At 41.3% G+C, this 24,510-nt stretch overlaps 2 protein-coding genes across 2 annotated transcripts in view; one reads left to right on the forward strand and one right to left on the reverse strand.

Moving 5' to 3' along the window:
• Positions 1–3,161, reverse strand: part of gal3st3 (galactose-3-O-sulfotransferase 3) — a 39,191-nt gene extending 36,030 nt beyond the window's left edge. Inside the window, exon 1 of the mRNA XM_038730750.1 lies at positions 2,744–3,161. The gene's annotated coding sequence lies outside the window, so the exon portion shown is untranslated. The remainder of the gene's footprint in view (positions 1–2,743) is intronic.
• Positions 3,162–14,093: 10,932 nt separating this feature from the next.
• LOC119911812 (copper chaperone for superoxide dismutase-like) lies at positions 14,094–24,205 on the forward strand. The gene is made up of 8 exons (XM_038730757.1): positions 14,094–14,245; positions 14,485–14,557; positions 16,498–16,635; positions 19,416–19,590; positions 20,802–20,862; positions 21,296–21,373; positions 21,532–21,635; positions 22,650–24,205. Exons 1-8 carry the CDS (start codon positions 14,111–14,113, stop codon positions 22,807–22,809), a joined length of 924 nt encoding a protein of 307 aa, XP_038586685.1. The 5' UTR covers positions 14,094–14,110; the 3' UTR covers positions 22,810–24,205.
• Positions 24,206–24,510: the final 305 nt, after the last annotated feature.

A 24,510-nucleotide genomic window follows, 5' to 3' on the forward strand; every position in this document is an offset into this window, starting at 1 on the left:
GATTGAACAATCTTGATAATACAGTAAATATTTAGTTATTCTATGTAGCAAAAGCTCAAAGTGCTCTCTAATTTCAGATTCTCAAATGTGAGGATTTGATGCTTTTCTCTGTTTTATTTTATTGTAAATTGAATATCTTTCGAGTATGAAATGATGGTCGGACAAAACAAGCCACCTGAAGCTGTCTCCCTTGACTCTGGGAAATTATTATTTTTTGTCTTTTTCAAACTTATTTATTCTGTTAATCTCAAGTAAATGCAGCCCCCCCTCCCCCCCCAAAAAAATCTGATTGATGAATATTATGTGAAACTGTGAAAAGCAAGCAACTATTTATTTTTGTGAGGCATAGACTACCACAATCAAGGGTTTGGTAGATTTTGTTGTTCAAAGGGACTTCGGCATTATCCATACTGGCGTCTGAACCTACAAACATGCAACTTGACGGCAAGATCTGCAAACAGGCTGCACAAATGGAAGAATCTATGTTACATACTGACATTTCTGAGTATTTTTTCTCCCCGTGGAAGCAGTAAACAGTGCTGCTTTTTTGGCTCTGGGCCTTAAAACTACCATCATCAGGGACAGTGTATACAGCAAGCAGCCACGGAGCTGTATATCATAGTCTAATGTTGTATAAATAAACTCCTCTCCCAGAATGCCGTCTAAAAAGACTCTTGTGATGAGGTTTAACACAACGATGCCTTTTTTCAAGAGGCTTTATGCACATGTGTGAGCTTCAATTTATGAGTGTGTGCGTGTGTGTCACTTTTGTACCCTCCTTTCCACCCTCACCTCCATTGTTATTCCCTGCATTGCTATTCTCCGAACAGAGCGCACATTCATCACTCGGTTGTGCCTTTCTTGTGGACATGCCGGGAAGGAACCTTTTCAGGTCTGTGCTTGTAAATGACCTGCCGCAAAAGGCTTTATTAAGTCACCCCTCTTTCTTTCTCCTAACCTACTTCCTAAAGACAGGAGAGGGACAGCCACAAAGAGAGAAGGCAGACAGACAGGAGCAGGAATGGACAGATGTACGGAGGCGAAAAGGTGACGAGTGGCGCAAAATTTGTTTTTATTCCAGTCTATGTTCAAATTTGGATACCACTAAGTATTCAGTCTATATAATGTAAGATAATTGTGAAGAAAGGAAACAAAAGGTCTTCCTCGGGTACACCCATCTGAGGTCAAAACGTTGCCATGATCAACACAATAATGATTGGGAACGAGATATGTCACCTGCAGGTATTTTTTTCCATCTTTTTGTGCAGATGATTGTTACCCAACACCTGCAAAGAATCTGTGAAGGGGTGTGTGCGCCTCTGGATTATTTGCTTAAAAGCAAAAGCACCATCTCAGATTCCTGGAGCCCTTTAGGTTAAGTCTTCAAATGTCTTGTTTTGTCCGGCCAACAGTCAGAATCAGTGGCATGAAACATCCTCACATTTGAGAAGCTGGAACCAGCATCAGCACATTTGTGTAACTTTTGTTTGATAAATTACCTAAATTATCAGTATTGCATTGTCTGTCTGTGCTGGAACAGGGACCTGTCCTCTGTTGCTCTTCATGGGATCTCTTATTCATTTTTTCCCCATTACAGGATTTTAGGGCAGTTTCTCCTTATCCAAACAGAGTGTTAAAAGATACTGAATGCAGACATATTTGGGATTTTGTTCTATATCAATTAAGCTGACTTGACCTGACTGTTCTCCATAATTGTCTGTCAGTTGTCTAATAAATAAACTGACTCATTCCAGCATTTTGCTCAGTGCAGATTGTATCAAACAAGCTTCTTCAATGTCCGACCGTTTCTGCCAGTTTATCTTTTTGCACTGCGTTTTGTAGCTTTTCATTATCAATCACTTCTATGCAGCCAGATTTGGCCCCGCTGTCTGCTGCAAATACAGACGTGGATGACATATTGACATGATATTGAATGGATGTTGTAACACCAAGCAGGGAAGATGGAAAAACTTCAGCCAACTTACACCCAACAACAAAACCAATCAGCTGGAGAGGATGCGTTGTGGAAAATATTGAACGCACATGCAACAATTGCGGCTGCTGTACTACATCCAATAATGCTTCAGTTATAAATAGGATGTCAATGATTGTTGCCCCCACAACAGGGTTCACGCCGACAATCACGCGCGGTTAATCTTGGCGTGCAGTTTAATTAATTTGCCGGCATAAAGGTGTTCGTTCGCACACTCATAATCTGCCTGAACAGGCGAAATCAATCATCCCGACATGCCTCGGGCGCTCAAGGAGTGGATCGCGATAACCCCCCCATTCCCTCATCATCCTCCTTAGCACACACACAACACGCTTGTTACGGGACATATACAACAAAACAAATCTCCTCAAGAGGTCTCACGCCACGAAATGTGGGCCAGATCTGATTAGATTTTTGGGGTCGTGCTGAATGAAATCACTCCGCCACGCATCTCCAAATAGCACACATGTCGGTTGTGAATACATTTTCCTGAAGACAAAGTGTCATCCATCCACAAATCCTCTTTTCGGTGCGTAATTGTCCCCCATCACAGAGCAGGGGGGAGAAAGCGGCGCGCTGGCACAACGGAAACAAACATAAACGCTTCTGAATGCCCTCCTACCACACGTAGCCTACCCGTTTTTTCTTCTTTACACCAGACATGTCTACTACTACTCTCTACTACGGGGATTAAAGGCGCCATGTAGGACAGGGATGCTGATATTACACAATGGGAACACCGTCACCCACCTTTGTCATCTCGGAGCTGTGATGTGATGTGAGGGTCGTCGCGGTGATTTCTCCCCGTGGAAGGGCTCCGCGTCCCGGCCAGCCGGCAGTCTGCTTCTGCTGTCCTCTTCTCCTCCTCTTCTTCTTCTTTTAGTTCTTTATTCTTTAGGAAAGTCGTCCTCCTCCTCCTCCTCGCCTACAGTGGGCTCACCTTCTAACTGGCTTGGAGTCGGTGCTGTTTCGTGTCGCAGTCAGTGAGGCAGCAGATCTGCTGTCTGTCTGTCATCAGAGGCTCCTCGCGACTCCTCGTGCAACAAAACGGGAGACAGTTGCCCCCCTCTCTCTCTCTCTCTCAGCCAATGTGCGCGCATTTGTGCCTGTGATGCGCGGATGCGTAGGCTACTGCTGGGCTGGCGGCTGGCACGCACGCACACCGCCACCACACATAAGGTCCTCACGCACGCACGGAGACTGACGAAGACTGACCCAACAGTGCCTATAATGTAGTTCTGTAATATTTGCCTGGAGTGACTCAGTGTAATCCAGGCGATCTCCACAGCTTTAATACCAATGGTGTCCCGTGTTCTTTATTATCAGCTAGCTGGTTGTGCTGAAAAATAAAAGCAGCTGCCATGCTAATAAAGTTCATTTGAATATGAACTGGAACTTGAAAGCTGGCCTATGTGTAAATTTGCAACAGACAGGGGCGCATTCAGTGATCATTGGGCCATAGGCTAAACCAATGGGGCCTCTCTCATGCATTATTCTCACAATTTTACTTACAGAGAATGTAATTGGTATTAATGTGGATAGTAATTGCCATCCAATCAAGCATTTACCTCTGTTCCTACAACAAATTCACACTCCCAAATCATCACATATGGACGCTTGGTCAAGACCCCTTTGCCATCGCGCTTTTCAACACCCTGGGTACAACTTTGGCATCGTTTTTTTTTTACGGTTGAGGCTCTGCGGTCAAGTCAGCAACAACGAATATGTAATGTCCAGTTACACTTTCAAAATAAAAGCACGTGTTAACATTGTAAAATGTCGCAAATTTTAAATGGCACTTTGGTAACGTGAAATGTTCATTAGATTTAGATAACAAAAGTACTTGGTTAGGTTTAGGAAAAGATCATGGTTTGGGTTAAAAATAACTGTTTACATTAATTAATTTACATAAGTCAAGTAATCCTTCTTGCGTAATTTACGTAACACTCAGACTTTTTCTTTCACACGGAAAACTAACACCGGTCTCCTGGTTGAAAGTCTTGTTTCTTGCCCTCCTTTCACCACAACCACCTCCTTACTCAGACTTTTCTGTTAAATATCCTACACCTGCCTTTACCGTTCCAAAGTGATGCTCCCCAGTGAGTTACAAACTGACACCAGTGGGTCTTGAACATGCATCCATATGTGACGAGTTAGAAATGAGAATGGGTTGGTTCCTATGCAAACGGTTCCCTGTGCTTGAGCTTGCTGCCTCACCAAGTGTTACTGGATTGTTATCTTTTAAAAGTGCCAAAAGATCAGCTTACTTCCTACAGCAGCTAAGGGGCTTTGTCACATGAGCTGAAATGACAGATATTGTGTGTGTATGTGTGTGTGTGTGTGTGTGTGTGTGGAGGGGGGGCAGTCTCGTGAAAACAGCTGAATATTTTAGGTTTAGGCTTGACACTTCAAAATTGTAACACAGAACATGCTTTAGAAACCCGGAGCAAAGACTTTGAAATATGTGGGCAGGGAGAGTCGAATGAAGAGATGCTTTTAGTTGCATTACGGGAAATGTATGATCCAGTACTGGGACACAAAGTACTAGATACAATCTCTGCCTCACCTGCTGAGTTTTGAAAGTGAGGATGCAATACTAATTTGCTCTAGTACCTCTTTAATGGTCTCTTACAGGGGTATCCAGGTGGCTTGGAGGTTTAAAAGACACTATTGCAACTTCCACAATCCAAGCCCAGCTGAGGATCTTTGTTGCATGTCATCCCCATTCCGTATCTCTTTCCCCTCATTTCTAGTCAGTTATATACTGCACACGGTCTGATAAAAGGAAAAAATATTCTTAAAAAGGCTTTTGCAGTGCAAATTTTGTCAGGCACTAGCTAATTTCTTGATGCTCACATCCAGTTTTGTGAAATTGTGGCCCAAATCTGTTATACTGTATCTGTTCTGTATCTGTTTATACTGCAGTGCAGCTAAATCCACTGTATTTTATTTCTCCTACAATAGAAATCTAAATTTATCTAAATTTATATTGACTACAATAGATTCATTTGACCATATTTGAATGCTTTTCTGTACATTATTCCTACAGTGATTCATCTTGAGTGACTGCTACTCAAAAGTATTTCATGGTTATTTTAATATTATAATTTGCTTTTGCAGCTCCAGAAGAGACTAATAATGAGTCACTGGCAGCCTACTTAAAAGAGAATTTATAGCTGCTGACCTTATTGTGCTTTCTGGCTTTTACCTCCTGATAGATCCCACCACTTTTTGATGTTATATCTGTACTGCGTCCCTCTGTAATTGCTAGATGCTTTTCCAGCAGGGCAACGGATGCTTGCTGGATTATGACAGACGGATTGTTTGAGTAATGATCTGGACTCTGGGATGTAATGATTAAGTGAGGTATTGTGTTTGGTAGCCACACTGCAGCATGCTGCCTCCTCCGTATGGGTCATTATTCCAGGGAGAAACAGTAGACTTTGATTAGGAGATGCTGTCTCTTCTTCCTATTGATCCTCCGTGTGATGAGCTGTAGAGTTTGTCCATAGCTTGTTAAACAACCTGCTGCCGCTATGATGAATAGTTTTTAGCTAGTTTGTGGGTCAGCAAAAATGCATGACACCACTGTGCTGAATAGCCAATATTTGGTTAAGGGACTACTTTCTGATCGATTGGATGCTCTCTTTAGTTTCCTTTCCTGCTAATTTTTGTGTGGATTGATTTAATTGGAAAACGCATTGAGAGTTGTTTTTAAAAATGAAGTATATGTTTTTCTTTTCCTGTCAGTATAATATATTTACATTTTTAAGATCAGTATCTCTTTTTGTAATAGATAGGTATTTATCTCAAAAGGAATCCAGTTTTAATAATTCACCCCCTGCTCCTGAAAACCAGTAATATGTGAAGATCCACAACCCTTGCCTACCAATCCCTATAATTACTTTTATTGATTTCACACACAGGAATCAGGCAAACATGAAGCGAGGGAAAGTGTAGAAGTAACTGCACACTCACTAGAAACATGACAAACTGTATTTGTTACAGTCTTGTCCTTAACTGTACATACATGGGCTATTTGCTTGCAGTTTTTGTGATTTATTTATTATTTATTATTATTTAATGATTATGGGGTGGTGATGGCGCAGTGGATAAGGCACATGCCTTTGATGTGAGATACCAGCTAAAATAAATAAATATAATGTAGTTATGAGACCTCACCAAAAAACTAACATAATTTAGTTTTCACTAGCCTGATCACAGCCTATACTCTCTCCACAATATAACAAAAGCCAAAGGAAATGTCCATCATTTTCCAGTGTATGAATGTATTAGTCTTTTCTAAAAATGGAAAAGAAGTGAAACCAGGACAAAGTCACAGACCATGCATTTTTACAAACATGGCCCCTGCTCCGTGCTCCCTGTATGCCTGCAGAGGTGATTTGGGATCCGCTGCTAGACGCCATCCTCTGGACACGCTTGGCTTCATCTTCCATTGGAGCGTCAGGGTGCAATCATCACACATGGAGAGCACTCGGGCTGGGCTGTGACACTACTCTGACCTCTGCGGGGTCCCCCACACCACTAACAGGCCCCACTATTCCTCTGAATAATTCAGTGTCATGAGATTTTTGGACGGTGTCGCCGGATAGCACAGCCAGGGTCATTGGTTTAATTCCCTTTGGGATCAGTCAGGCGATCCGTCAGGTTTCAGCATATACACGTAGGAGCCATTATACATTATACATGGCTCCTATGCACATTTCAAAATCTATGTTTTGTCCCCCTCCCTTTCACAGTGTAAACTTTTTTTTCCTGCCTGCCTGCCTCTGGCGATTTCGAGGTTGCCGCATAGCCGATGCGGTTTACTGTGAGTGACTAGTCAATCAATCACACACTCCACATCAAACATAGGGGCCTAATTAAATGGTTAAAATGGGGACAGAAATCATGGATTGAAAACATGCGATACAATGCAAAGGTGGAGCTAAAAAAAGTTGAGGGAGATAAAAAAAGAGGTCACTCAAGACAGGTGCAGCAAAGTTCCTCAAAATGACAGACTTTTCTTATGTGCTGCTGTTAATTATACCTGAATACAGTATTGAGGAAGCCTGCAGCAGAGTTGGGTTGTAACTTGTTACAAGTAGGCTAAGGAAAACATGAAAAATAAATAAATAATTAAAAAAAGACGTTGGCACCTTTTCACATTCCTTTTTTAAAACTCTTTTACTCCTTAGCCAACTCCAGTATTTTCTTTGGGTCAGTATGCCTAATCTACTTTTAATTTCACTACATGCTCCATTCGTACCATCATTACTTACACAGTATGTAATCTGCATTTTGCTTCATTAATCGAAATGAGCTGTCATCCAGGCTGTGTGCTTCCTCTGTATGCAGGTTTACCCTGCTTCAACAACAAGTTACTCCCATGTTGCTGGCACAATGATTATTTGTGTTGTAAAGATTATTTAGATTCTAGGAATAATCAGATTGTATTAGCTGCCTATATTATTTCAGCGGCCCCAATACTAGCTCTGACACGGTGAACATGTCATGATCCTGTCCTGAGTGTCTCCCTGAGTTTGTTTATTTGTCAGTTCTGTATCTGTCATTAAATGGTCTGTTGTGTTTTGGTGTTTAGTCCTGTCTTGTGTTCAGTCTGCCCAGCGTTAGTTTATGTTGCCTGTCTTTTGGTTTTGATCTGTGCTTGCCTTAGTTCCTGTCTTATTCTGTAATTGTCTATGTTGTTTTCTGTTTCCGAGTTTTGTTTATTGTCTTGTGTCCTCTGTTTAGCCTTGCTTATTTCGTTATTCAGTTGTAGGTCCTATTTAGCTCACTTTGTACCTGTCTTAGGTTTAGCCCTGCATTAGAGTTCTGTGCCTTAGTTGTCTTTGCATTTACTCCTAGTTATGTGTTTGCGTTATTTTGGTTCTGTCTCTACTTGGTTCTGTTAAGTCTTAGCCACAGTCTGTGTTCCTTGTTGGTGTTGTTGATCTGTCTGCTGGTGTCTGGATTAGTTTGTTATTTTTATTATCCTTATCTGTTACTACTTACTTGATATGGGCCATGTTCAGTGTTCAGTAACTGGTGTCTGTTCCCCCTCAGCAACCTGCCTGCCCGCTAGACTCACTGTTTCCCCATGCTCTCTCTCTGCCTGCCTGTGTCTGTGTAACCCCTCCCAGCTCGTTAACCCTGTGTATATATGCTTGCTTGTTTCCCCTCAGTCTTTGTCTGGTCATTGTGGAATGATGATTGTTTGGCATGTTTCTCTGCTGCCAGTTTTTGTGTGTTGGATTTTGCCTGTTTCCACTATCTGTGAATTTTTTTCATGCCTGTTGTCGTACCTTGTGTGTTGGATTAAAATTCCCTGAACTGTAGTCAGTTCTGCAGTGTCATGCATTTGTGCTCTCTCCTGCTTTGCGCTCACCAAACCCTGACAGAACATGAGACAGAGAGCAGAGATGAGGGAAATAGCACAACAAAGCCAGCACAGTCCAAAGCACCAGTTTATGGTAAAATTGATGTCTTATTTATTTATTTATTGTACTCAAGGGCTCAGCTGAGGTGATTACTTTACTTTAGGAGAGTTAGAGTTTCTAGTTTTGAAAATGTATTTTAATGGCTTATTTGTATTCTTATAGTGATATAAAATTCTCAAGAATGCAGGAATAAGGGTCTCTAAAGACCCAGAAGCCTCAGCTAATGCTTTGTCTGGAGAATGGACTGATCAGGGACAAAGTCCTGGGCCACTTTTTGCCTCTGTATGAGAACATCCTTGACCTTAAAAACTTGTGACCACAGGACAGGGAGAGTCGGGGCCAAGTGAGACACAGGGAATATTACAGACAGCTCAAAAGTGTAACGTTAGGATAACTGAATACATTTGTACTGTGGCTTGCTAACTAGCAGCTGTTCCATGGTTTTTATGGTATGTAGCTGGTTTTGTTTAATTTAGCTGACTCTTTTATCCAAAGCAATTTACAAAAAAAGGTTTTGTTGTAGTTATTTACATTTATTAATTTAGCTGACTCTTTTATCCAAAGCAATTTACAAAAAAAGGTTTTGTTGTAGTTATTTACATTTATTAATTTAGCTGACTCTTTTGTCCAAAGCGACTTAGAATTGCTATACATGTCAGAGGTCGCACGCCTCTGGAGCAACTAGGGGTCAAGTGTCTTGCTCAGGGACACAATGGCGGACGTGTCACCTGGGTCTCTGACACCAAAGCGTGCGTCTTATCCACTGCTCCATCACCCCACCGTTATATTATACGGCATCTCTCTGACTGTGCACCCAAGTCTGCATAATCTCCCGTCTCCAGTCTATTCTCCATCTTCTGTAACTGCAAATACCCTCTTTCAGTCACACTAGTAAGTACATTCTGTTTTCAAAAGTCATTGGAAATGAGCATTTAAGTGCTTTATTTAAATAAAAAACAGGGGAGCATGCCACCGAACCTCCCTAGCATTTCAGTGGTGATATGTTGTAGGTCGGTGATACTTCGTGAGGTTGCCTGATATCATCTACAATGCGACGACACAATAACCACTTTCACTTGTTGAGGTTTAGGTGGCCAACTGCAACCCACACTGTACATTTTCTGCTAAACACTGTTCAGCTTTTCCTCTTCTCTGCTGCATTCACCTGCTGCTCGCTCAACCACACACTCAATCTGCACCCAAAAAGGAGTAACTGCGAACGGCGGGGTAAACATTACAGGACTGGTAAACGCCTCTGCCCCTGTTTGGGAGTATTTTGGACTTAGCCCCAATAGTAAAGGTGAGCCAGCCAACACGGACGAAACTGTGTTCACATTGTCTCTGTACAGCACACTGAGGTGTCATCGGGTCCTCCAGCAAGAATCTACTGTATCTCTTCAATATTTTACTGGCCACAAGTATTTAAACCCAGTAAGATGTGCCCAAGGAGGTTAATTACATATTAGACACGCCACATTGTAGGCTAGATGATGTCATACATGCTACCGTAACTTCTAACATAGCAGCTCAGCTTTAACTTTGTTTTAGTTTTTTTCACGAATACTGTAATACAATGTATGTATTCACCGGTAAAATGTCGGGAAGGTATGAACAAATAAATACAAGCCTTAAATATATAATTTTTATATTTTAACAACTTGATGGATCAAATGCTCTTGAGCGGGTTGACAAAGTTACTAATTAGGACTTACAACCCTCTTCAAAGCCTGTTGGATAAACAGCCAACGAGCTGAAAGCAACAAAACTTTCTTTCAAGGTAGAGGTGTGAAGGTTTAACCTAAAAGCAAAATTGTTGATGTTTTAAGATGGGCGTTTATTCCAAACAAAACCTTTGAGCCAGATTGAATCACAACACCAAGCTAAACAACCTGCAAAACAGACCAAACAAGACAGATTTGTAGTCAAAAGTGGGAAGGTTTGTTTACTGCACAATCTTCATTTTGTGCAACACCTGCAAAAATATGACCCCCGTCTGTTGTTCATGAACCAACACATTTTTATCTTTAATGTGTAAAAGTGGGATTGCTTGTGAGATTGCTGGGTCATTAAAACCGATTCTGACTCTTAAATCATTTGATTTATTTAAGTGCTGATAGTTGTCCCTGAGGAAGAACAATCCAAATTTAATTTACAATGTAAATTCCAGTTGCCATGCAAATTCATTAATGAATTTAACCCTCAAGTTTGTCAAGGACAACCACATCATATGAATTATTTAGACTTCACTTACACTGAAAGCACTCTATGATGGCCTTCAATTGCTTCCTGCCACTGAACAAGTCTAGTTAAGGTCAGAAATGTGGGTGAAAATGTTGAGTCTGACCTCACTAAAGCAAACATTTAAAGACCTAAATCATCTTTTGGCATCTGAAAATAACATAAGCATAAGGGACTTCCTGTCAAATGTAGCGTCATTGTTACCTTAAAGAACAGAAGGAAGGCAACATCCATCGTTAACCGCTTATCCTGTGTACAGTGTCGTGGACGGGCTGGAGCCAATCCCAGCTGATATCAGGCGAAAGGCGGGGTACACCCTGGACGGGCCACTGATATACAAACTCACACCTAAGAACAATTTAGAGTCACCAATTAACCTAGCCTGCATGTCTTTGGATGGTGGGAGGAAGCCGGAGCACCCGGAGAGAACCCATGCAAACTCCAAACAGAAAGGCCGGGGACGACCAAGGTTCAAACACCCGACCTTCTTGCCAGTGTTAACCACCACTGCAACACTGTGCCGCCCCAGGAAGGCAACAGTTGATTAAAAATGGCCACGGCCAGAGAAACAAGAAACAAATTTGTTAATTAATGAATCACGTGTTCTTAGATCTCTCGAAAATCTGCATCTGCTTGCATTTAGTTTTGAAACTGACAAAACAATCTCACCACAAGGTCCATTTAATAAGTGTTTGATTGCATTACAATATCTTCCTCAGCAGACACAGTCTGACATTGAATTTTAATATGTTCACATTTTATGGGAGCCCTCCTCTGTGTTGGCTTGAAAGCTGACATTCAAAGGTACTGAAGTAATTGATTACAACATTTTTGTCCACAAAGCACCACATGGCCCACCTCTCTGACCAGCTTGCCCTATAAGAACATCTTTAATAGGTAAGACTGTCTGGTTACACCAAAGGTTAAATCAAACATTGGTGAAGCTGCTTTGGTTTTTTACGGTCCTACAGTTGAATGAATCAGAAGTGCTCCCACATTGTCTTACAGCATCCGACAGAAAACACTTTGTCTTGCTGTGGTTGGGTTTCATATCCGCAGTTGAATGTTTTGTTCCCTGCTCTAAAAATAAAGTTTACTTTGCTTTGCACTGAAACATGAGCTGCTTCACCTTCCTGATGCTTTTAATAAGAAAATAGTCTAAGTCTAAGAAAAACTCCACGTCTGTGCTAATGGTGGCGGAGGAAGGCAAGGATAGTGCCTCATTTATTACAGATAAAACCTCTACTGTTCCAAACAGGGCTGTCAACGCTTCCTGTCAGCACACTGACCCCCGAACACACACACACACACACACCTCTTTGTCAACTTCTTTCTCTCGCTGTCTTTTCTCATTTTCTTCCTCTTTCCCATCTGTTCCCTCCTCTCTCCTCTTTTCTTCCTTTCTCTCTCTCTCTGAATCTACTGAGGACAGTGATCGTGTAGTGATTAGGTTTCACTCTGCTTTCTAGCGCTGTGCTCCCTCTTGTGTGTTTCTGCTTGTGTGTGTTTTAATGAAATCCCCTTCCCTTGGGCTCAGGTGTCACCAGAGCTCTCCCTGCACTCCTTTGAACGAAGAACTCAGTGCTGAGGATCAACATGAGGGCAAAGGTTTTTAGACAGTTTCACATGCATGGAATAAATTAACTGCTGCTGCGTGGGCGATGTGTGTGTGAGACAGAGAGACAAAGCTCACACACACATTTGAAAGTCAGTCCTTGTTGTGTTTTAAGCCTGGTGCACACTGGCTCAGCCCTCCTAAAGCCTGTGGTCATATTACTGAGCGTGGGGTCAAAGGTCAAAGCCAATGAGCCACAAGATACAGAAGGAGCTGTGTTCTAACTGTGCTGCTGCTCGGCTTTCTTCTGTGTAAAACATTGGCCTCTCGGTGTTGTTTTGACATAAATGACGGCCGCTTTTCTGGATCAGCACACACTGTAGGTGAGTGCACGTGCACGTTTTGCGAAAATGTGTCACTCTCCATACTCATCTCATACTCATCATCCCAAAATGTAGGTGGAGGAGGTCTAATTTAGAAGCTTTTTATTTTAGACTTGGCGACCTAGATTTTATGCCACATCATGGTCATCTGCTATCTCCCGTGGCTTATCTCTGTTGTGGCTATCAAAAAAAGATGCCAAGAGGTATGACAGGGATGTAAAGAGAACACGCACACACACTGGTCTCCTCTGAGCCTCTAAAAACCTGAGAAGCAGTCATCAGCTTAGTGGTGGTCTTTCTCATACGGAGCGCAGAGCTTTAATCTGCAGATCGACTTTGGAACAATAATCTGTACACATTATGAAATTAAACTGAAGGCAGCACACACTGCAGAAAGCAATCATTATGACTACAACCTTCATGGTGGTTTGTCCGTACACTACAATCTTCTGTGTCTAGATAACCCCCTCCTCCCACAGCCCGACCCTGATATAAAATCCATCATATGCTGCATTAGCACTGTTCTCTTGTGTGCACACACACCTGCAGTATCGTCATATTAGTCTTTACATTGTTTTCTTAATTGAGCAGCTTTGAATGTGGGTGGTGCATGATATATACTATAAGATGATTTTGCAAATCAATGAGAAAGAAAAAAAACTAAATATCACCAAACTTAAAATAAGGCTGTTTTCAAAGTTACTGTACCCAGCTGACATTTTGGAGATACTTGTGTGTCTATTAACAAATATGCAAACTACTGCATCATTATTACCAGCAGCCCTAAAAATACTATTGTATTTAACTACAATTTTGAAGTAACTGTACTTTACTTATGTATTTCTACGACACTATAATTCAGAAGTAAATGCTATAATTTTTACCCCAACTACGTTAATTTATTAGCTAAATTTAACAGTTACTTTGCAGATTAAGATATAACACGTAGTGTTTAAGCCTATAGATAGACACAGACAGACAGTGTAGCAGCTAAGAGCAAAAAAGACAAAGAAAAATTTTATCAGTTTATGAAAATGTTTTGCATTTTTATGGATTAAACTTTAACCATGATCAAACTACAATAAATAAAATGCAACAATTAATATACAGGGTATTGTATAAATAATACAATAACACTGACTGGGGTCCTACTACTGCATGAGTATGCCTGCTTTTATTTTTCATGTTTAAAGGGCCAGGTCAAAACATTTTATGGAGTGCTTTAAAAACAAACCAGGTTTGTGCCAAAGTGAAGAGATTAGCACAAGGCATAAGTACTTAAATAACTGTATAAGTACTTAAGTAGTTAAAATATGTATTGATTGTATTTATGCATGCATAACATACATTCCACATCCATCTTTAATTTCGTAAGGCTTTCAGCTCATAAAGCCGAGTAGAAAGACAAGAGAGACGCATTGGTCCTCTTTACAAGACAACATAGAAAATTGCACCACCTGGCGGCGGTAACGGGCAGTGACGTCACCGTGACCTCACAAACATGGCGGCGCCCGGGAGCAGGTACAGTTGGTTCGTTTCCGTTTCTAGAAAAGTGGGAAGTTTTCTATTTAACTCAGTTTTCAGTTCACAGGCGGCGACGTGCGTCAGCAACATGGACTCGGAGAGACCAGCCAAGGTTAGACGGTGACATCTGTCATGTTTTTAGGCTCGTGTTCTGCTACATCACGACATAATTTCACCCATAATAACAATGTCACAACAAAAAAACAGGCATTATTCAGCTGCTGTTGTGACATGACTGCTGCGTAGTATGACTGCGCAGTTAGACAGCGGGCCAAGACAACACGCTGCAGTCACAGCTATGATCGTGTGCACACGCGCTGTCAGCCACCGTGTCTGTTTCTTGTTCCACAGCTGGAGTTTGCGGTGCAGATGACATGTGAGAGCTGCGCAGATAAAGTCCGAGCTGCTCTGGAGGGTAAACCTGGTAAGAACGCATTTAGATGTTCAGCAGTACTGTGAAAGGAGCCCTTAATGCTCCTTGTGCACTACTGTTTGTCCTCTCAGCTCGTTTTAATGGTCATGTAGTGGTTTACACAGCTGAGGACCAAAACACAGCAGATCATGCCAGTCAGATTTTATCTGTCACTTGTTTATGGATTTTATCTGTCACTTGTTTATGGTGAGTATAGATAACAACACTCCTAGCTTTTGAAGTCGCGTTGATATTCAAACCTCTTTCACTAGTGAAACCTAGTTAAGACGGGGCCAAATAGCAGCAAACAACAACAAATCACAACCACAACGTTAGGTACAACAGCAATACACAACACAACAAATATATGGTGTAACATAATTCCCTTCATAGACACAGTTCATAGACAAGACAGCAATATTAGATAATATATTTATTTGGCAAAGCAGCCGCAGCAAAAGGCGACCACTTCCTTTATTCTAGATTTAAAATTATTTAAAGAGATGAGGGATTTAAGTTTGAGCTTGGTCCGCACATCATTCCAAGACCAAGGGCCAAAGTAGAACAGGCTTTATTTGCCAGCCCCTGTTCAGATAGCAAGCGCCTTGAACTTACACCAATTATGTGACCTGAAAAACTTCCAGTTTAAATAAGGGTGGTGGTGGCAGTGGATAAGACACTTGCCTTTGGTGTGAGAGACCTGGGTTCAATCCTCCACTGTGACCATTGGGCCATTTTATTGAATCACCTGCAGATGGACACACAGCGACACAGATGCGTTGTGTACACGCATGCTCGGATGAGGGAGGAGAGCAGAGTGAGCCTGTTATGTATCCAGCTTCAGGGTCAAGCATATCATCCCACAGAGACATGATGTCCCTGAAGTCTGGATAGCACAGAGAACAGAGATGCTTTGACTGTTACGTTTGCACAGATTCAGCGCCACATCACACATGAGTCTCTCTGAGTCCAGGGATTACATGCAATATGTTTGATCTGCCATTACAATAGCATGTTTCATTATTAGTAAACTTTATATGGCTTTGTTTTAACACTTTGCTCTTTGCACATCGGGACTACTGGAACACTTAAACTAATCTGAACACTTGAATATACCCAGACTACTATTAAACTTGGACTCTGATCATTGCTTATTATTCCAATCACTTGCTCTTGCTCTTATATCGGACTCTGTCTGTCTGTCAGTCTGTCTCAACACGTACAGGCTTTTATGGGTCGGTCACATCCTATGAAGTTTTCTCTAAAGAACATTATAATTTGGCACAAATTACAGGCTAAATAGAGACAGTCAACATGTCCACTGAGATTTCAAAATATGTGAGTAATCTTTCCAATGATAAAGAAACGATGAAAGAATATTTACTTTGGTATAAATGGAGTAGCTCTGTCAAGGAAATCCCTCTAGAAATCAGCAACTGCTTTTCAGTGTAACACAACAAACAAAAAAACTGGCTCAGAACATTTTGTCTCATCGCCTTCTATCAACTAGTATCAAATTTTATAGTTCTTGACAATGGATTAGCTGTCAACTATTAGCTAAATCGGCAATTATTTTTATAATTAATAGAGGAACAATAAGGGAAAAAAAGTAAAAAATATTCTGATTCCAGCTTCTTAAATGTGAGTATTTTCTGGTTTCTTTACAGTAAACTGAATATCTTTGGGTTGTGGACAAAACAAGACATTTCAGGACATCCTCTTGGGCTGTGGGAAACACTGACTGACATTTTTCACCATTTACTGACATTTTATGGACCAAACAACTAATCGACTAATCAAGAAATTAATTGACATATAAATTGAGAAAAATTTGTTAGATGACTGGTAAAATTAAGTGTTAACTTGAATGATTAGTTGGTTTTCAAATCACTGTATATGTGAGTCTTTGCCTATCAGAGGGAAGATTTTTATTGCTGTTACTGTGTTTGCAGGAGTGAACTCTGTCAGTGTCGACGTCAGTAAGGAGCAGGTGCTGGTGGAATCGGCTCTGACCAGCGCAGAGGTGCAGGCTCTGATAGAGAGCACTGGACGCAGGGCCGTGCTGAAAGGCATTGGAGGATCAGAGCAAGGTGAGAAGCCACAATAATAATAATAATAATAACTTGATTTTAATAGCACCTTTCACAAACTCAAGGACGCTTAACAAACGGGGGGGGTCATGCCAGGGGAGATTAAAGCCCATAGGCGTCAGTGAAGAGGTGTGTTTTAAGCTGTTTTTTAAAGGTTATTAGAGAGGAGGCAGAGTAGGAGACTGTGTCTAAGGCTGCAGAGGTCGAGAAGAATTAAGATGCTGACATGGCCAGAGTCAGCTGCCATGAGAAGGTCATTTGTGATTTTAATGAGGGTTTCTGTGCCATGATGTGTCCTGAAACCAGATTGAAATGGCTCGTAGAGGTTGTGATGTAGCATATGGTGGTTGAGTTGGGCAGCCACAGCCCTTTCCAATAACTTGCATAAAGGTAGGTTGGAGATTGGGAGGTAGTGGTTTGGATCATCTGGGTCCAGGCCAGGTTTTTTAAGTGTAGGCATCACTGCAGCAGTTTTAAAGCTGGTGGGGACCACCCCAGAAGACAGCGAGGTGTTGATGATGTTGACCAGTGTGGGACCCAGAGTTCGAAGACATGCCTTGACCAAGACAGTCGGCTTTGGATCCTGTTTGCTGTTCGTGGCATTTGCTTTTGGCACTAGCTTAAGAACTTGAGCTGTTTTGAGCGGGGAGAAAGAGGAGAGACAGTCCTTAGGTGTGAAGACAGTTGAAGAGTTTGTGTCCAGCAGCGGTAGTGTGGTTAGGTGGGAGGAGCTGGACAGCTGCAGTTGCTGGTGGATGGTTTTTGCCTTTTTCTGGAAGTATTCCAGGAACGTGGAGCATAGGCCAGCAGCGTCAGATGGTTGAGGAGGGTCAGGTGGGCAGAGTAAGCGATTAATAGTGGAAAAAAAGCTGTTTAGGTTGATGTTGTTGGTTGCCAATAAGTGTAGAGTAGTAGAATAGTTAGTTTTTGCCCTGGACAGAGCATTTTTTTAGCTCCTTGACCTTTAGCATGTGTGGTGCCGTTGACATTAAACGTGTGAAATTAAAGCAGTCCAGTAGTGATAAAAATTCTGCAGCATAAATATCACTGGAATCAACATGGATGTTAAAGTCACCAAGGATGGTGGCTGGAGAGGTGGGGCAAATCATAGCATTTGTAGCATTCGGCAAGTATCAAAAATTGTCAGTTGTCATGTAAGTAAGTGAGTGTTAAAGTCTGGTCAGATTTGTAATCTTGTTTACCTTTTCTTCAAGACTATTGCACACTTTATGGTACAGATACTTGTATTTAAACAACATTTGAGAACTTGGGGTTCTTTTGTTAAATGGAAAAAAAAGGGAGTGTGAGTATGTCAGGATGAATTTTTGAACAGTATTTAAGTTATTACTTCTGACTGTCTTAAAGGTGCCATGTGGCGTGTTCTTGTAAACAAACAAAAGTTGATCAAAAGTAGTGTCACTCAGTGTATCCTTGAGGTCAAAATGAGTGTGTTGAGTGCACTTCCATAATAATAAAAGATTTGCATCGCCAATTTGATAGTATTTTAAATCTAGCATTGTTTACATCGATGTTTACCTGCTAGCAGTCTTCTTCTTCCCTGCCTTTGTATTGCAGCAGATCTTGGCATGTTTCCGCCACCTGTAGATCAGTGGAATAGTGTGAAGCCATTGGCAGGACTGTGTCCCCCCCCACTTACAGAAAAAAAGCCCCATAGCATAGCACTACTGGAGGGAATCTTTAAGCACAATATGATATGGTCATTTTGCTTTTAATGGATGGATAAATTGGCAGACAAAAATCTCAAGAAAACTGTTCATGTTGCTTTCATTGCAGAGGAAAGATGCTGGATAACTGAGACTTAAATGTAGCTTCAACTGTTATGCCCCTTTTAAGTCTTCCAACCATTCAAAGCGCTTTTATACTACATCGCATTCACACACATTCTTACACCACAGCCGCCCCATATAAACATATCACAAGTAGAAAGCTCTAGGAATAGAGTCTAATAGAAGTGTGATTTCACATATTTGTGCTGCGCTGGGATTTGATCACTTAAGCTGCATTCTGATGTGCTACACAGGTGAACTGATTTGTAGTACATGTTTAGCATAGCTAACCTCCTAAACACAGTTGGTTACGGTTGATTTGCCCCTGCACAACATATCAGACAAATGTGTATTATAGGTGATATAAAAATAGCCACCACAGTCTGCCTTTCCAGCTGTGTATGTTTGTGTTCAGCTCACAGTTTTCCTCAGATAAAATCAAATGTGAGCTGAGAAACATAATCTGATCTCACGCAGTCAACCAAGACGCATTTGTAATGCATTCTTAATCCATACATGGACGGCAGTAACATCTAAACACGACCTGGATGTAAGTAGATGTGAGGAAGCTACATGTAAATGAGATCACAGCCCTGAACATTGTCAAGCAGTTTTCCTTTAGTGAGTCTTCTGAAATAAAGAATTCAGACGTCTTTAAGGGTTTTATTCTTTGCTAAAGGTCAGACAAACATACAGAGTGCAACCAGTCTGCAGAGTGTAAGAAACAGGTGACTTTATACTGTAAGGGTATTACGCAGCTGTCTTAGGGAGGAATGGGTAGAAACCAACAGTCCCAAGATGAAGGCCTATTAAGGACAGCCAGATAAGAAACCTTCTAACGAGCTGCTTTCCAATGGGAACTGCTTTCACCTAATAAAGCATCAAACACCACGGTGAAATATAGACCTATAAGAGTAAAGCAGATAAATGTAACATAGTAAACATATTAAAATATAAAATTTCCATCCCAACGCACAAATTGTTTTATGGCAGACCTGGGTTCAGCAGTGGCCATGCTGGCTGGCGTGGGAAAGATCCAGGGGGTAGTGCGTTTCCTGCAGCTGTCTGAGGAGCGTTGCTTGATTGATGGGACCATTGATGGGTTGGAGCCTGGACCCCACGGCCTCCACATCCACACCCTGGGGGACCTCACGCTGGACTGCCACAGGTAGGACCACTGTATCATTAAAAACTGCATTAGGCAAGAGCATGAAGGGGTTGGACAGGCTGGCCTGGTTAAAATCCTTAACACCCATCCAGGGTTTTATGTAGGGGTGTGACGTTACATTTAACTGAGGAGCTGAGACGATACTGGGCTCACTAGAACGAGACAAGACGATATTTAAACACTATTTTAAAGAAAACTTCAATGACGAAATACATGGCTGGAAAATTTTTCCTTTATTTGACTGAAAGTCACAAACTTCTAAACAAAGCGGGTGCATTTTAAAATGCTGCCATTTATAAGTGGCGGGGTCATCTTCTATGCTAATTTCACCCTCACACTCCGTCATGCTGACGTCTTAAGACAGCTTTTCACCTCGACGAGAAATATCGTCACATTTTAAAATCGCGAGATCTCATCACACTCGCTTTGTGTTAAGGATCATAACACCCAAATTATAAAATCTTCTGGTTGAGTCAGGAGGAATGTGCTTTTAACTGTTAGAGTTTGAGGTGTGCCGTGGCGTCTTCCAGCCGGCGTTTATGAAACCAGTGATGAAGTCCTTTTCCATTTGAGGAGAATTAGTTGACAAGCGAACGCTGTAGAGAAGGCCATAACTGCAGCTTGGTTAGTGGTGATCTTTAAGTCCTCAGCCAAAGCGTTGGGATCAATAACTGAGCCACATACACTTGGTAGAAGCACAGATCAGTTTGATTTATTTAATTGTTGTTCCTGAGGGGGCATTTATACTATGGTACCCATCAGCCTCAGCTGCCGTTGGTTTTGAGAAGAAGCCAGTTTGAGGCTGTGAATCAGAGCTGTTCTGACATGCTGAGGTTCATGTAAAGCTTCCACTTAGCAATTAGCGCCACACATAACTGCAGTGATGCTGTGTCTCAGAGTCATGGTTGACTTCTATACTTAAATTTTGATGTACATGGGTGTGTGCCTTTGACTTTTTAAACTGAACATTTTTCAAGAAGCAAAAGAAAGTATCACCAAAAACAAAATCACATTTTAAACATTTTTAGCATGGTTGCTAATCTTTTACACTGATGATTCATGGTGCTCCAGCTGTCAGTCACCTTATCTTGTCTGTCCCCAAATGAATCTTCTCATTTTGCAACTCTAACAACTGTGGACAGCAAATGACACATTGACAGCAACAGCATGTTTTAGCTTTTCTATATTTATTTTTTTCTTCTTTTTTACAGTTGCGGAGAGCACTATAACCCCTTTGGAAGACAACACGGTGGTCCAGGGGACTCTGAAAGGGTACAGTCATATCTGTTCCTTATAACTATAAAAATCACTTTACCATTCATTTTTATAATTTGGAGAAAATGTGCCAGAACATTGAGATGTCAGAGGATCAAGGAGCAAAACACAAAGTAAATAATATATCCTCTCATCATAAATTCTGACAAAATCACTCCAAAGATATATTAAAACTTCAATCCAAGCCAAATGTAATATGTGATACCCTTCTGAGATTGCCAAATGTGTCCCGCAGGAGCCATTTTGAGCAGTCCTGCTTCAGGTGCAAAATTTTCAATAAAGTGTGTGAAAGAGGTACAAGTCTGAGGCAGCGTCTTCTGGCTTTCATGCTGTGCGCTCCTTGTGTATTTATTTCTGTGGTTCACTTTTCAGTGTTATTCATTCATTGTGGTTCTGTGTAATTCATCTCACAAGCAGTATTTTATTTCAGCATGTAGGTGATCTGGGAAATATTGTTGCTGGACCAGATGGCAGAACCTCATTTAGGCAAGAGGACCATCAGATAAAAGTAACACACACACACACACACACAAAAACACAGAGCCATGTTTTTCACTGGTTGTAAGGCAGGCAAAGATGTCATATAGCAACATCTATTTTGAAAAACAACACCACATGGCAGCTTTTAATCTCTTCTTTACTGACACCTTGTTGCCCATGCCGCAGGTGTGGGATGTGATTGGCCGATCGCTGGTAGTGGACGCAGGGGAGGACGATCTGGGTCGAGGCAATCACCCTCTCTCCAAACAGACTGGAAACTCTGGGGAAAGGTGGGACAACAGCTGTGGTTTAAGTTGGGAGTACAAAATAAGATGTGAGGTGGGATACGTAGTCTGAGCTGGGCATTGATAGGTTCATTCAGTATTGCAGGGGGTAGACAAAATAACAGGAACAGCTTTAGCACCAGTAGCCCAGGTCCCTGAGAGGTGGCATATATACTGTAAGGTGTTTCTATTAATGTGTCCACTGCCTCTGTTTTTCACAGAGGGTGTAAATGTGAGCTTGTCACTGTGAAAGTTTTGTTAAGTAATATTGTGATAGACCTTTCGGATGACTTTATTTTGGGTTGTTTTAAAAATAATAAATGAAAGAAGTTGTGGAACAAAACGTCAAAACAGTCTCACCTCAGGGTTACTTTAGTAGCTGTTCTGGAGCTTCTGATCAGCAAATCCATATCATAAATATTTCCTTGTATTGGTAGTATTTCAGTGAACATTGACATGCAGTTTGGTGCAACGAACATTATTAGCCATTTTGTAATAAACCTATTTTAAATCTGCAGTAATTTAAATGTATTTACAATGTATTTATTTATCTGTATTAAATTATTGTGATATTGATTTGACCACATCAGAGTCCCCGTATTACATCAGTTCATATTAGGCCTGCACGATATGAGGCAAATCTACAATGTGAAATAACATTGTTCAATATTTAAGTGTGTGTATTAGCTGCCTGGTTGTCTATAAATTCCAAACAGGATAAGAAATGAATATTTTAAATATAACTAAATCTTGTTTTCTAGAGCAGCAACAGCAAAGTCACCATATGAATAATATCTCACTGGAAACAAATCTTGAGTGTCCGTAAAATAAATCATATATCTGACATCAAAATATTGAGTAAAATTTAGAAAGAATGCAAAACTCAGACAGACAGTCCTCCTCCTCCTCAGCTGCTGCTGTGATTCACTCCCTGCAGGTACTGCTGGTAGAGAGAGGAGGCACTTTTGAAGCTGTTTTGATTGCATATAATTTTCCTGTCTCTCTTTCTCTCCTCTACAGGCTGGCCTGTGGGATCATCGCCCGATCAGCAGGTCTTTTCCAAAACCCCAAACAGATTTGTGCCTGTGACGGGGTCACGCTGTGGGAGGAGAGAGACAGACCGATAGCTGGGAAAGGTCGAAGAAAGGCCAGCACAGAGACTCCGGCAGCACACCTCTGAACATCTGAAACGCCAAACACATCTGTAACCTATGTTGGACAGTTTGAAAAGAAATGCAGGGGGTCATTTGTCGACAGAGGGTCAGAGTGAAGCGAGCGACATGGAGCACTGAGGAATATATTTCCAGACAGCTGGGCAGATGACCAAAGAAAAATAGCCTTATTTTCTTGATATTTTTTGCAGTGAGGAAATCTAATACTCTTGCAGTGGCTGTTTGTGCCCTCTGAGGATTATAAAAGCACTAAAGCAGATTAGCTTGGGAGTTGAGAAAGGTAACCTCTGATTAGCTAGATGTCTGTAAATACTGTTAAATCTTTGTATAACCAGTCGCCTCTGGCACATCTGTCTCGTCACTGTCTAAATTGATGCGCTTGTAAGATTTGAGGTACCCATTTTAGCTGTGTACTGGCTGCGATTAAATGCACTTCAATTTGCTGTTAAAGTGTATGAATGAATCATGCAAGCCTCTCAAAAACAGTAGTAGTAAAAAAAAAAAAACATTACACTGCTAACATCCTACAACTCTCATCACCTAACTCTAATCACTGAGTTAACTCAGTGATTCCCAGCCAGGGGCACTTATTCACCAGGGGTTACTTCTGCAGTGCAGTGGATACGTGGAAGCAGTGTGGAGGAAAATCAAAACACAAATAGGATTGCAAAATGGTGTGATGCTGAACTAGTTAATTTACTGTCACAAAGATTAGTAGCCTTCAAGCTGCAATAGGCCAACTCCTCGGGGTACGTCTCATGTTCACAACAACCTACAGCTGTAACACCAAGTGTTGCGATTTGAGAATGCGTAAAAGCGAGTTTAAAAGGCAACAAAAAAAGGTCCAAATAGATTGCTGAAAGTAATAGATCAATGGCTGAAACAACCAGATTCATCCACTCCAGGTGGTAGAATCAGCCTAAACATGGACATTTGTGAACATGTGCAGCCATGGAACCATCATGACCTGTTATTTTGAAACATTTAATTTGCTTAAAAGGGTGCAAGGTACCAAGGTACTTGACAGAAAAGCTTGGGAACCACTGGACTAAGTCAGGACATGTGGGAGAGGGAATCTGAGCCACTTGAGCGTGTTCATTTAAAATCCATAAGGTGGTGTGAGTGACTTGTGTGAGAGAGATTCAAAAGAGCTTGAGGGAGAGAGTCAAATTCCATCCAGATTGAAAGGACAAGGGTGTGGAAGTTTGGGGGGGGCGCTCAGCTGTTCTTTCAACATGGAGTTTGAGTGTACAGTTCTTTCATTATTACTGCAGCCAACTTTAAAGTCATAGAATGTAGGAAAAATTGACTTTTTAGGGGGCAGTTTCTGCTTCAAATCGTCTGTTGTCTTCTCTTGTCAGAAGTTGTACACAATGATTGAAGTATAATAATGTACAAAACTTCTACCTACTGACACTTGTTTCTGTTAACACATAATGGATATTTTTTTCCCTCTTGGCAAAGACATCAATATTGGGACATTGTGTGCACCGTATTGGCCATGTGAGTGTGTGTAGCAGGTTTTGCATAGATTTTTTTTTTCCAAATTGAGCATCTGTCTTGTCCTGGTGATGCTTGAATAAGCGTATTGAATTTTCCACCAAAAGTTCAGTCGGTGTCCTTTTTTCCATTTGTGTCTGAGGGCTGTAAACGCACCTTGAGTGCAGATTAGGGTGGATTGTTTGGGGGGGTTGTTTTTCACAATTTAT

This window comes from Micropterus salmoides, unplaced genomic scaffold (assembly GCF_014851395.1).
Source record: "Micropterus salmoides isolate LMB-PRFRI ecotype aquatic unplaced genomic scaffold, ASM1485139v1 Ms_hic_scaffold_2, whole genome shotgun sequence".
Lineage (NCBI taxonomy): Eukaryota > Metazoa > Chordata > Actinopteri > Centrarchiformes > Centrarchidae > Micropterus > Micropterus salmoides.

Coding starts and splice junctions, on each gene's coding strand:
- LOC119911812 (XM_038730757.1), top strand. CDS start 14,111: ATGGCGGCGCCCGGGAGCAGGTACAGTTGGTTCGTTTCCGTTTCTAGA. Junction 16,636..19,415: donor CATTGGAGGATCAGAGCAAG/GTGAGAAGCCAC, acceptor GTTTTATGGCAG/ACCTGGGTTCAGCAGTGGCC. Junction 21,374..21,531: donor AAGAGGACCATCAGATAAAA/GTAACACACACA, acceptor CCCATGCCGCAG/GTGTGGGATGTGATTGGCCG.